The sequence below is a fragment of the Rhinatrema bivittatum genome, chromosome 17 (assembly GCF_901001135.1).
Source record: "Rhinatrema bivittatum chromosome 17, aRhiBiv1.1, whole genome shotgun sequence".
Classification (NCBI taxonomy): Eukaryota; Metazoa; Chordata; class Amphibia; order Gymnophiona; family Rhinatrematidae; genus Rhinatrema; species Rhinatrema bivittatum.
Genome location: NC_042631.1, coordinates 29,241,957 through 29,255,466, shown reverse-complemented (window position 1 = coordinate 29,255,466; position 13,510 = coordinate 29,241,957). Strand labels below are relative to the sequence as shown.

Below are 13,510 nucleotides of genomic sequence, written 5' to 3'. Positions count from 1 at the left end.
TGAAGACTGACCACAAGACGAAGACAAAGACCACTGAAACAAGGAATGCAGCAGACCAGGAACTGAAGGGACGAAGACCAGGAACTGAAGGGACAAAGACCAGGAACTGAAGTCAGGATTGCTGAGGCAACTTGCTCTACCAATGGTATTGGACCTATTGCTGAGGTACTGAAGCAGAGTCAAGTGAGGCCTTTTATAGGCCTTAACATCAGACATCATCTTCAGGAGCTGCAGGGATTTTCCTGCTGTGGCCCTGTTAAAGCCCGGGAAGGACGCCCCATACAAGAGGCATCAGCCATCATAGAGAAGGGTGGCTGGTCTGGGAGAAATCTGTGGCGGTGTCCCGCTGCATGTACTGAGCCAAATTGGATGTAAGAACAGCAATCTGTAGGGCAGCCTGTGGACCGCCGATTGCAATATATTTATTTAATAGATTTACATAAAGCATAAACAGTAAAAATACAATGGAAGCTATTAATATATCATAATTTAAAATATCAAAATACAAAATCATAAAAATAAGAACAAAATGAAATAAACATACAATTAAAACTAAAATCTAAAACAACAACATAATTCTCAATCAAAAACACCTCACCTTCAAAGGTTTTCACTTACTCATACCATCACTTCACCTTGGAAACAAAAGTGTCTTCACTTGCTTCTGAAATTTCAGAAGATTCAATTCTCCTCTAACAGACCCTGGCATTGCTTTCCAAATCTGCAGAGCTACCTGTGATAAGGCTTGCACTGACCACTCCTTCAGTTGTAACTTAGAGGTCAATGCTGCCATCGAAAAACATTTCTCTTATGACTTTAACTCCTGAGCTGGCCTATACCATATAAGCCTATCCCATAAGTATTTAGAACCATTGTTCCTCATCGATCGAAATATGATGATCAGCTCTCTCAACAATGGGTAGCCAGTGAAGTTCTGCAAGCAGAGGAAAAGCTCTTTCAAACTTGGATTTTCCCATAGTCAATTGTGTTGCTATATTTTATAATAACTGAAGTTCATGGGTTAGCCTACCTGGTAGCCCCCATAGAGCTCACTGCAATAGTTTGATATTGAAATTACAAAGGCATATACTACTAACTTTAGAGCTTGGAATCCAAAAAAAGAACACAGCTGCCATACTGTTTTTAACTGTAAGCAAGCTTGTTGTGCTACTAGCCCAGAATAAGGCTCCAAAAAAAAAAAAAAGCTAGATGGGCAGATGTGGAATGGGTTTTGAATTACAGGGTTAGCCTATCCCCAGTTAGAGTGAAGGATGGGGCTATTCTGTATATTAGGGACTAGTTTGCATTGATCATTGCATTTTTTTTTATCTGTGATATAAACTGCTTTGAGTTCACATTTGTGAAGTAAGATGATATAGAAAGTGCAAAATCTAATGTAATGCAGTCACTGCCAATTTTGTGTTTATTTTTATTCAGCAAATCTGAAGAAGGGTTCCAAAATTACATCTCAAAAGCTTAATGGACCACAGAAGCCCAGTCTTGCATCCGTTACAGTAGTTACCAGTTGAAAGCAGGGTGTGAATAAACAGGCCCCTGATGATCTCTTCCAGCTCTGTTCTGTGTTCCCATGAGGGAGCTTTGAGCCTCAGAAATGGCTCTCCGAGCTTCCTCTCCTCTGGCTTTGGCCAGAGGCATTCAGTTGCTATGCCCCCAAAATTTGGAAAAATATACTGCTACCCCTATGCCTTCAAACCTTTTACCTGTTGAAAAAATAAAAAAAATAAAGGCTTGGCTATTCTGCCATGACTTCCCCTAGATTTCAAGGCAAAGATGCTTCCTTCTACTCCCTGAATGCCAGAACTTCCTGATCGTGAGTCCACAACCTCGTCCACCACTGGATTCATTCGTACTTCATCAGCACATACTGCTTTGCCTTATTATAGTGAACCTGCATCTGCATCCTTGTACTATCTTTATATTCTTGCTATCCATTTCATGCACTGGACCATGATCTGTTTCAACCTAGTTGACTTCTTACACTCTACCTCTTGTCTTTAGCTATACCTGTATACATCCTCTAACTTCATGCCTAGTGTCTTTGATTTGATTGATTGCAATCTGGATTGTAATTTTAATTGTAATAAGCCTCGAGTCCAATTTGGAAAAAGGCAGAATATCTTGAGGTAGATATTCGACAGACATTTAGATGGATAATTAATAAGTTATCCGTCTAAATGGCAAATGTGGCATATTCAGCCACTTATCCAGCTATCTGGCTATAATTTAGCTGGATAAAAAAAAAGGGGCGTTTCAGGGGCATTCCTGGGAGGTTGAGTTATCCGGCTAACCTAGCTGAACATCGGATATATCCGGCTAGGTTAGCCGGATAACTTTAGGCCTGCTTAACGTAAGCTTACTCTTCCAGCTCTGTCTCTATCAGAGCAATGCTGGATGCAGCTGGAGTGGGGCGAAGGATCCCTTGCTCCCAGCAATGAAAGAAAAGGTATCGGGGTGGATGGGGAGGGGGCACCGCAATGTTCAGAATCCTTGTAGGTGGGTGGAGGGGGGAAGGAGGGGGGGTGTAGGCAGATATATGATTGTATAAAACATCAGGATTATTTATTTATTTATTTTTATATACCGGTTTCATGAGGACATATCACATCGGTTTACATTAGTTAACAAATATTAATTTAAAAATATTTGTGTTTACAAAATTAAAAGAAAGGAAATAAATACAGAGTTTCATAATAAATTAATAAAAACAATTAAAATAGTAAAATAATTAATAAAATTACACAGTTAAAGATAAACAGTAAAAGCATAAATAAGATAAATATAAATATTAAAAGGGGTATAAAATCATATTAGTTAACATTCTTGGAAGGCTTGTTCGAATAACCATGTTTTAATACCCTTTTAAAATATTTTAATGTCTGATTCCATCCTTAAGGATGGGGGTCTTTGTACCATTTTAAGATTTTTAGGGGTGTGGAGAGCACAGCCTTTAATGGATATTTTTGGGGGAGGGAGGTAGGGAGGGGGTGGATTGGCCCACTGGCCCATTTGTGTGTTTCGTTTTTATTCTTTAACAATAGCGCTTCTTAGCTGGATATCTTTTAAAGATATCCGGTTAAGTAAGAAATAGTAAGAAATAGTAAGAAATAGTATTTTGTTCTAAGGTTACATTGTTATGGTTTTACTTTTATTTTATTCTTTGTACATTGTTTCATTGTTTTATTGTATCGCCCACCTGAGTTCTTTGTAAACCGGCATGATGTGCTGCACAAATGTCGGTAAATAAAAGTTAATAAATAAATAAATAAATAAATAAGTAGCACGTTATTCGGCCACACAAGGCTGGATATCTAAAAACCTACCAGGCTATGTTCAAATATAGCCAGTTAGGTTTTTTTGTTATTCGGTTAAAATTATCTGGGTAGTTTTGGGCTGGTATATTCAGCAAAATCAGGTAAGACTCTTCAACTATTCCCTATAAACTCTGGGTCTAGGGGAAGGCAGTCCTGTGTCTTTCCTGGTCCAAAATGCAGAAAGAGGAACTATATTTTTTATTGTTTTATGTATCTTATTATTTACATTTTTACTGTAATCTGCATTGAACAATATGGAAACTGGAATACAAGATGGTTTAAATAAATAAATCAATCCTCTATAATGAAAGCCAGTGTCTGTAACATTTTGAAAGGCTTCCTACTGGGTCATGCAAGGTCAAAGCAATGAGCACGCACCACATCTGGACACTACAGGGGAGGGGGAGGGGAGTCCACAGAGGAAGCCACATTAGTGGCACTGACACAGCAGCAGGCCGGGATCAGAGCCGCCGCAGCAGCAGCACAGGTGTCACGGGAAAGGAGAGCGAGGTGAAAATGGGCACAGATGCAGCCAGGGGAGACCCCAAGAAACTCATGGCGGCAACCTGGAAGTCCACCGGAGGTCCACCCTGCATGGAGAGGCGCAGTCGCTTAAGGCAGGAGGTCAGGACAGGAGGAGGGGGGAGCTGTGTTTAGCAGCTCCTTTAAGGCGGGTCCATGGGGCCTGCTAACAGTGACAGCCGTGTGGTCGGAGGGAGGGGTGGAAGAGAGTAAGGAGCAGGACGGTGCAAGGGCAGAGAGCCTCTCTCTTCCTCCTGTCTCGTGGGTTAGACCCACAGTAAATATCTACAGAGTCCCATATGGGTCAGATGACGGGGCTTGCCTGAATAGCAAGAAGATGCTGGAAGAGCCTCCTACCAGTAAGAGGAAGGATCAGATCAGCTGCGGGGTTAGGGAGGTGAGATGGAGGACAAGCAGCGTAATGGGAAAGGTGAGAAGTGTACTATACCTTGAAATATCTGAACTGTCAAATCCTGTCATTTTTGACAGGCATTCTCTGCTAGACAAATCATAATTGCGCCCGGGTGTCTTAAAAGAAACACGCTGGTTTATTCACGTGGTTACGAAGAACTCATGAGACTGCAGGCAGAGGTCGGAAGATGCAGTGCTAAGATACTATTTATTAATAATGGCGTCCATGGGCGGATTTGGGCATCTCCCGGAGGGCCGGTCGAATTGGTCACATGGTAATAGGAAGTAGCGTGACCATTATTGTGTCCCCGTGGCCTGCTGAGTGGCCCAGAAAAGGCACGGCTGGAACCCGGCCAGCGGTGTCCAAACTAGAGAAGAGAAGCTGCGGGCCACCATCGGCCAAAAGAGAAAATGAGAGAGGGTGCGGGCCGCTGACAGCGGCCAAAGAATAAACAGAGAGGGTGACTAAAAAAAACGTGGCTGTGCGTATGTGAGAAGCAAACCGCTGTTGTGTGTGCGTGTAAGAGTGAAAAGGAATTTGCTTGTGTTTAAATAGGTTTATTAAATTTTCAGAAAACGGATACAAAAGCACAAAACCATTTTATTTAGACAGGATCAGGTGCATTGGTTTACTCTGCCCATTGCCTGTATATTTATCATGTATCATACCTCAGTTTAACAAAACTCTCTCAATTCTGGCTTCACCCCTCCCCCCCCCCCCCTCTATTAATCTGTTGGCCTACTATCAAATGTAATTTATATAGAAGGTAGCGAATAGTCATTCAAAATGACACTTTTACCTCTGTATGATAAAGACTGCAAATAAGGTTCCCAAATATGTAGGAAGACTATGCTTTCTGGTCAGATCAACTTTATCTGCCTATTTCTCATGCACATGATATGAATTTGATTCCTCCAATGCGTTAAAGCGGGGGGGGGGGGGAGGGGGGGAGAATCTTCCCCCTCCTAGTGTTGTAATATAGCTTTTTTTTTTTTTTTTTCCAATAGCAAAACTTTCCTTGTACACAATCGAAGGAACTTCTTACCCAAAGCCACTCCCCCGCATGTTATCAAAAAGCAGCACATCTACTTGAAATGAAAGGTGTACTCCCGTGCCCTGGAAAATACAGGGACCCACCGATTTCCAAAAAGAACTTATCTTTGAGCAGCCCCAAAACTGGTGCCCCCAAGGTTCCCGGTGACAGCTCACATTCGCTGCAAATCTGAGGGTGCAACTTTCATGTGGAATGCCCTCCGTTGTGACCTCATTAGAAATGTGCACCGCATTTCCCACAAGCCTACATTGCAAGTAACAGGTTTTATTTTCTTAAAACAAAGCGTATGCTGATGCTCGGTGAAGTCCAGCGCCAGCTCAGACTTCCAACTTGTGAGCACTCGTCCAAAATCAATGCCAGGTTTCAAATCTAGTCATTGGCAATAAGAGTGGCGAGTAGGGTCATCGACATCAAACACTTCCGACAGTAATGCTCTGTTATGCGCACCCCAATCAGAGATGAAATATAACTTCTAGCTTGTAAATGAGCAGAATAATGTCCTCTAGGAACAAAGTCACCATCCCTGGGAAAGACTTTAGGCCAGCCACTTCCATTAGAAACTGTGCAATCACTTTCAACCCCCTTCTCGACCCAACTGGTAAAGACCACATGATGGTAGGTACCTGGAAAGAATGTCTCATTTCCAGTCAATGGCAGGAATTGAGAAATATTATGCCTTAACTGCAAGGAGGAACAAAGGATATCTCCAGGAGAGAAGCAGAGGAATCAAAGAACTGGGACCTACTTGTGTGTGAGAGTGAGAAGGAACCTACTTGTGTGTGTATGTGTGTGTAAGAGGAAACCCTGCTTGTATGGGTGTTTGTGTAAGAGAGTGAGAAGGAGGAGCTTGCTTGTGTGTGTGAAAGCGAGAAGGAACGTGTGTGAAAGAGAGAGAGAGAGAGAGATTGAGATTGTTTATGTATGTGTGTGTGAGGAAGGTGATAGCTTGTACATCTCTTTTCTCTTGCTAATCCCTGACAATTTTAGGATGACTGGAAATCAAACATTCCCAGGTATGGATGGCATGGGATATTTTTTTAACCTTACTAATTTTAATTACTGGGTATTATTTAATGTTTCTCCCAAACCAAAAAAAATATTCAAAACATTAAATTTTTAAAATTTGAGTTTTTATTTATTGGATACTCTATTCATCAGTTGTTTTTAAACATGTTATTTTTTAAAGTAAGGTTTTACTATTACATTTTATTGTTTGATGTTTTATGAGGAATAGTAATATCTCTGTTTTTTTTATTCAGTGTCTAGCTTGTTGCTGTTTCCAGTTCAGTTTTTGTCTGCACATTTCTGTTTATACTTTATGATCTCTTTTTATTCTGTATTTGGTGAGGGTCTGTCTGTCTTCTGCCTGTCTCAGACAGAGATGGAGTATTCTGTTATGGTGTTGCTGTGTAGAGATCTATAGCAGATTGGTTTCTATGTTTTCTTAATAGGAAGTACATCGATATTTTAGGGCTTGCAGTGTTGTCTTTTCATAAGTAGGGTTATTACTGTTTGAGTGCTGGCAGTTAGTGCTGTTTTTGTATGGGAAGTTTACTATATTGCAATTGTAATTTAGTTTACTCATAGCTTTCTGAGGGCTAAGCCCACACTCACTGTGCATTAAAATAGGCCTAATATCATATGAGTTCCAAGTGTCTTTTTTAATTTTTTTGCAGGGTTTTCTGGTTGGCGCCACAGCAATGCATGCAAATATAGTATACACGTGATATTTTTATTTCAGAAGACTGAACTTTGTCCTCTCTCATGTTAAATTTGATTACAAATGCATATTTTTAATTGTGTGCATGTGTATGTACATTGGGGCTGGGGGCTGTAAGCGTTGCCTAGGCTGCCTAATACTCTGGCACCAGTCCTGGCTGCCCTGGCTCCACATTGTGGGAGAGCAGAATTTGATTTGGAGCTATTTTGTCATGGTCCAGACTCTCCTCAGTCTTGGCTGCAGCAGTGGTGCTAATAGTGTTGGCCACGGCTTAATTTTCTTTTTCTAAGCCCTGGAGGAAGCAGGCAGAATGGATCGCTTCTAGTCCTCGCTTCCCCAGGAGTCGGCAGGCAGAGCCGAGCCTAGGGAGCCATATAAGATGCAGGCTGTAGCATACAACCAATGAGACAGAGCTGGCGTGGGGAAGACCTTGAGAAGTGGAGCAAATTACAGTCAGAAAGGGAGAGGACGAGCAAGGATAGTGAGACTTCTATCTGAAGTGGCTGGACTGATTGAGGGGCAACTGGCTGCGGAAATGGTGAGTCTTCTAGAGAATGAGTGTGCCAAGAAGGGGTGAGTTTGGAAAGGGAGAGAAGGCTGCTGCAGGTTGAGGAAGGGCTGGCAGTAAGCATCAACTTTTACTTAATGATGCAGCAGTGCTGGGGCCCTGAGCACATGTGTGTGTGTGTGTGTGTGTGTGTGTGTGTGTGTGTGTGTGTGTCTGAGTCACTGGCTGGCAGTGTTTCATTACTTGATAACTGGTTCCAGAGCTGACTGGTTGGCAAAAGACTAACACCAGACCAGGAATCCAGGATATATGAGAGATGTAACCAAACGTGAGGGGGGCCCAATCGATTACATGGATGGAAGGGGGTCTGCAGCTCAGTTTGCTCATCCCTGGGTCTAGATTGCACTCTACTCAGTTAGTTAGGAAAAATGTGAAACTTTATTTGGAGATTTTTTTTTTCTCTCAGTTCTGCCAGCCTCCGGGTGTTCCTTTCAACGATTAAGCTTGGTGTGCTTTTGGGAGCTGTTGAAGCACACGCTCCACAGAAAGTGCACGAGTGAGTCACAGACACCCCCCCCCCCCCCCCCCCCCCGTGGACCAGTTTTGAAAAAAGTCCCCCTGGGATGCTATTTGCCTGCAATCTGCCCCCGATGGTGCCTTCCTCCAGAAATAAATGCTAAACTACAAAGTCGTGGATATTTTTCAGTGCGCTGAACAAATCTCACTGTGAATTAGGCATTCCAGCCTCATAAAGGCTCCTTTGAAAAGTTGGTATTTTGGGAAGAAAGCTTCACATCTCACCGCGGGGCTCTAAACCAGCGTGGTTTTCACTTTTCCATACTCTCTTCATCAGATTACAATTTTCCTACTCTCCCCTTTTTACAGGTTCCTCGAGCCCACGGTATTTACCATTATCCGCTAACTGTCTTATCCCCTAGCTTTCCAGCGATGGCACGTCTTGCAGCTGCTGCGTTCGTTCCCAGAAGGCTCTGGCAGTTTAATAACTGCAAAGCGATTCTGCCGTCTGCAAAAAGCATTTCTGGGCACTGTTTGGATGAAAGGCATGGTGCAAGTGAAAGCAGGAAGATTCATCTCCTTACCGCTCCAAATTCCTCATATATCTGCTCCATGTAGGTTGTCCCCTCCCTGTCAGGGGAGAGGTCTCCTTGCAGTTCTGACTGGTCGCTCTCGCTGGTCTTTCGGCTGTTTTCGCACGTTTCGTTCTCCGACTCTTCTACGTTGTCTCTCTCGGACTTGTCAGAGAACGCATCGTTTTCCAGGGCCGATTCGTTAAGTCTGAAATGCAGATAACACGCAGGCGGTGACTCCATTATCATAACTTCCCCGACACCCTGAACTTTGTCTGGTCCCGACTCTCCACATCTGTAGACCTGCAGCAAAACGTTTGCCGTTACCGAATAATGTTATCATGCGCACAACCCAAGGTAATGTTGTGGATTGTGATCTGGTCAAAAGACAGGAAACAGAGAATAAGATTAACTGGTTAGTTCTCTCAGTGGAGGATGGTAAATAGTGCAGGGCCCCAGGGATCTGTACTGGAACTGGTGCTTTTTAATATTCTTTTATAACAATCGCTATTCAGCACTGTCTAGAGCTGGAAACATGAGACTTTCTAATGCACTGTCAATGTAGTTTACAGAGAGGTTCCCCAAGTGTCCGAATGCTTGGTGTTAATTACTTAACAAAATAAAACAACATTTATAATTTTTCACTTTTGTTCGATTTTAAACATTTACAGCTGTTATGGACCAGACAACCCCAAACAACGCTGAACAGTATTCACTAGTATATGTATATTCACACATATATGTATATTGATTTAAGATGTGTTATTTTGTAATGTGATTGTTTCACAGTGCTTTAGGTATAGTGTAACTATGAGAACACTTTTGTGATGTCTTGGGTCATCTTGAAAACCAATCTCCTAAGGTACTGTCTTTGTGACATAGATCAGAGATTATTGACCTGTTCATTGCCATTCTAGACCAACGCTTAAAATTCTAAACACACACAAATGGAAAATATGGACTGCCAAAAGCAAACACAGTATAATGACCCCATGAGAAGTCACTATTCCCTCCCAAAGGGCAAATATTTATCCACTAGCAAATGTGATAAGTTGTATTTCTTTTCTAATACCATTGTTAAAATATTCAGTCAAAGATGTTTATGACAGATTAATACAGGTTATATTGGGTTGCAAGAACTTATCTAAACCAATCAGATGCGCTCTAACAAAGGTAAGAAAAGGAATGGTTTAGTAATGGACTATGATATGAGTTCAAGACTACCTCAGTCTTTACTGTGGAGAATGTTGGGATCACAGCCACACCAGAAATATTCTTTCATGGTGATGATTCTGAGCAACTGAAGCAAACCTTTGATAATGGAAGATGTAATAGATCAAATTGACAAACGAATGTAAAAATGTGGTTATTTCCATTCTAGCCGCTGCTGTGCTATAAGTATGCCGTACTGTCTGGATTATGTCTGTTAAATCTATCTAGTTCTTGCGTGTTTATTTTTTAATCAGTAGCTATTTATTTGTATTATTGGCTGGGGGATTTTAATCTGTACAAAATCTGAATGGTCATTCTTGATTGGGGAGGTGGTTTGGAAATGGAATGAATAACAAATAACCAGGACCAGATGGTATCCACCCCCCGAGTCTTAAAAGAACTCAAACATGAAATAACATACTAGTTACTAAAAATCTGAAACCTATCATTTAAAACAGCCACAATAGCTGAAAACTGGAGGTCGGCCAACATAATGCTGATATTTATAAAAAAAAAAAGTACAGGGTGATCTGGAAAACCAGTGCCAGGCAAAATAGTAGAAGCTATTCTTAAAAACAAAATTACTGTCCATATAGACAGACATGGCTTAATGGGAGGGGGGGGGGGGGAGGGAATCAACATGGTTTTAGCAAAGGGAAATCTTGACTTACAAATCTATTGGCTTTTTTGAAGGTGTAAACAAACATGTAGGTAAAGGTGAGCTGGCTGACATGATGTATTTGTATTTTCAGAAAGCGTTTGATGAAGTCCCCCATGAGAGACTCCTCAGGAAATTAAAAAGTCATGGGAGCATCCTATTATGGGCGAGTACCTGATTAAAAGACTGGAAACAGAAGGTCACTAGTGGAATACCACAAGGATCTATACCGGGACCCGTGCTCTTTAACATATTCATAAATGATCTAGAAAAGGGAACATAAAATTATTCAAAGTTGTTAAAACGGCAGCGGACAGTGGGGAACTGTGGAAGGACCTGCAAGACTAGGAGACTGGGCATGTGAATGGCATATTAAATTTAATCCCAACTACAGGTACCCAATGCCGGGCTCTCTGTTAGGAATCACTACCCAGGAAAAGGGCCTTGCAGTGCTTGTGGAAATCCTCGGGCTCAGTGTAATGGTCATGTAAATAGAACAAATAGAATGTTAGGAATGATCTGAAAAGAAATGGAGAGAGTAACACAGAAATGATCATATTGCCTGAATCAATCTATGGTGCAACGGCAACTTGAGTATTGTGTGCAGTTCTGGACGCTCCGTCCCATAAAAGACAGAGTGGAACTAGAAAAGGTGCAGAGAAGGGCAACAAAAATGATAAATGAGACCAGGGAAAGCCATTGCTAAGCCTGGAAGCGAGGAACGAGAATCAGATCTCTTTTTTTTCGAATTTGTCGGGTACTCGTGCCTCAAACTGGCCACTGATGGAGACAGCATGCTGTTGGTCTGACTCATCATGGCATATCTCATGTTCTTATGACCTGCCACTGAGTCTGCGTGCATAGGGCAAGTTACATATCTGCCTGTGCCTCAGAGTCTATTAAAAAATGGGGCATTTAACAAATGTGACTTTCCCAGCCAACATCCAACAATTTTTTTTATTTAGTTAGATTTCTACTCAGGGCATCTCACAATATATACATAGCATGAGTACTTGAGATAATACAGACTTACTGAGTTGTGACAAACAAACAATGAGCCAGAAAAAGAGAGAGAATTAGGGAGTATGTTGGATGGTAATTAATTCCAAAGGGCAAATGGAGAGAAAGAGGTCATGGAAGCAGGAAGAGGCCTGTTTGGACTGGGAGGCATGGAGAAGAGTGTGCGATTTAAAATACAGTGAGAAGAAGAGAGCAGAGACAAATGAACACAGAGATTGTAACAGGCTACGATATGTATACATCTGCACGTGTGAACCAAGTGTTTGAAAATTATGCAGTGCTTCACGGGAAGCCAACGAGTAGTGACTGCACTGTTTCTTGGAAGTTTATATAAGGTTTTATATGAATGGTGAGAAGTCTATATCTATGAAAGAAAAAATATATATATATACATGCACCCTTAATTCTTCAGCACACTATACTATTATCAAGCATGCATCTCAATAAAAATATAAAATATCATTACTGAAAGAGCTCTTGATCAGAGATTGTAGACACGTGCAGTAAACTGTAAAGGCCGCAATGAGCAGAGTCAGAGGAGCAGTTCAGCTCCGCGTCCTTCCCCGGCTTGGATGAGCTGAGCCTGAACAGACTGGAACAACGCAGGGCAAGTTCGAGAGCATCCATCCAACATCGGCCTGCACAAAACAAAAAAAGGAGACTTCTGAGGTCAAGCCAAAGAGAGCCCTGCAGAGGACACATCCAAGCCCGCTAGAACTTTTACAATCCAGTGCGGTGCCACAAGGCAGATTTGGGGTTTTGTCCTATCTCAGAAGCTTCAACTGAAGGTAAATCTGGATGTCATGCATACTTCTTTTATACCATACAGATGCACACTGTCTAACAAATATTTGTACAGACACGTTGAAAGGGAGTCGGAACTTAGTTTTATATTCCGTTTTTCAGGCATTCAGGTACCGTAGGTATTTCTCTATCCCCAGAGGGCTTAATAGTACCATGGCTTAAAATCTTGGATCATGAAAGCTGCAACCATACTAATGAATTACATTTTCAAAGGAGTTATGTGTATAAAATTAGCATATTTGAACTTAAGTAGCTTGTATTCGTACACGTGCTATTTTATAAAAATCCAAAGTACGCGTGTATTTTCGGTTTTGCGTGCACATTTATTTGTGCAAAAAAGGGGGCAATCTAGGGGCATTCCAGGGCGGGGTAGGCACAGAAGTTGCTATTTTATAAAAGATTTCCGTGAATACATTAAGGCAACTTATTTGTGCAGTTTTACACCTGCTAGTTAACTACGCAATTGATATCAGATTTGTTTCTTGTGTGCTGTTTTGGGGTGGGCAGTCTGAGTGAACTGGGGGAAGTTTAGGGTGAAGCAGGAGGAGGTTTCGGTCAACTGATGGGAGTATCACCAAACTGGTAATTTCAAGTAAGCCTGCATATTTTAAAACATACCGATTTTACGCATACAAGTTATATTTTGTTTGCACGGAAAATATGCATGCATGTGTTTATAAAATAGGTAAAGTATGCACTTTCAATACATTGTAAATATTTGCGTGTACTGAAAACACACTTGCACATGTTGGGAGGCAGATATATGCACATTTTATAATCTGAGCGGACCAGATATGCACAGATTATAAAATATTATAGCAGATCTCCGTGCACCCATACTCATGTGCATATGGGGCCATGCGGAGATCTTTGAAAGTCATCCTCAGAGGTCAGAGTCATGCTTTCCTTTTATCAGGCTAACAGCAACCCCAGTGAAGGCATGGTCTCTCAGAAAATCTTGTCCAGGAAACTACTTTCAATTAGGATCAAGCATGCATTTGGAAGGCACACACCAGCAACGGGCATCCTGTTCTTTTGACTGGAGAACACTGTGCTTTTATGGCTTATTCATTTTCTTTCCCAGTGTAAGCGTTCATGCAAATAGGTTGCTGTGTGCTAATCCATGTCAGAACAGTTTTGAAAGATGTTACAGCGGAGCAGGAACAGAAGTTACAAGCTA

The 13,510-nt window shown here is 41.7% G+C and overlaps 1 protein-coding gene across 4 annotated transcripts in view; it reads right to left on the bottom strand.

Moving 5' to 3' along the window:
• Positions 1–13,510, bottom strand: part of OSBPL5 (oxysterol binding protein like 5) — a 203,714-nt gene that overhangs the window by 28,518 nt on the left and 161,686 nt on the right. For all 4 annotated transcript variants that reach the window (XM_029582113.1, XM_029582114.1, XM_029582115.1 and 1 more), the window contains 2 exons: positions 11,993–12,164; positions 8,649–8,844 (listed from right to left, as the gene is read on the bottom strand). In XM_029582113.1, the coding sequence (XP_029437973.1) occupies positions 8,649–8,844; positions 11,993–12,164 (368 nt within the window). The remainder of the gene's footprint in view (positions 1–8,648; positions 8,845–11,992; positions 12,165–13,510) is intronic.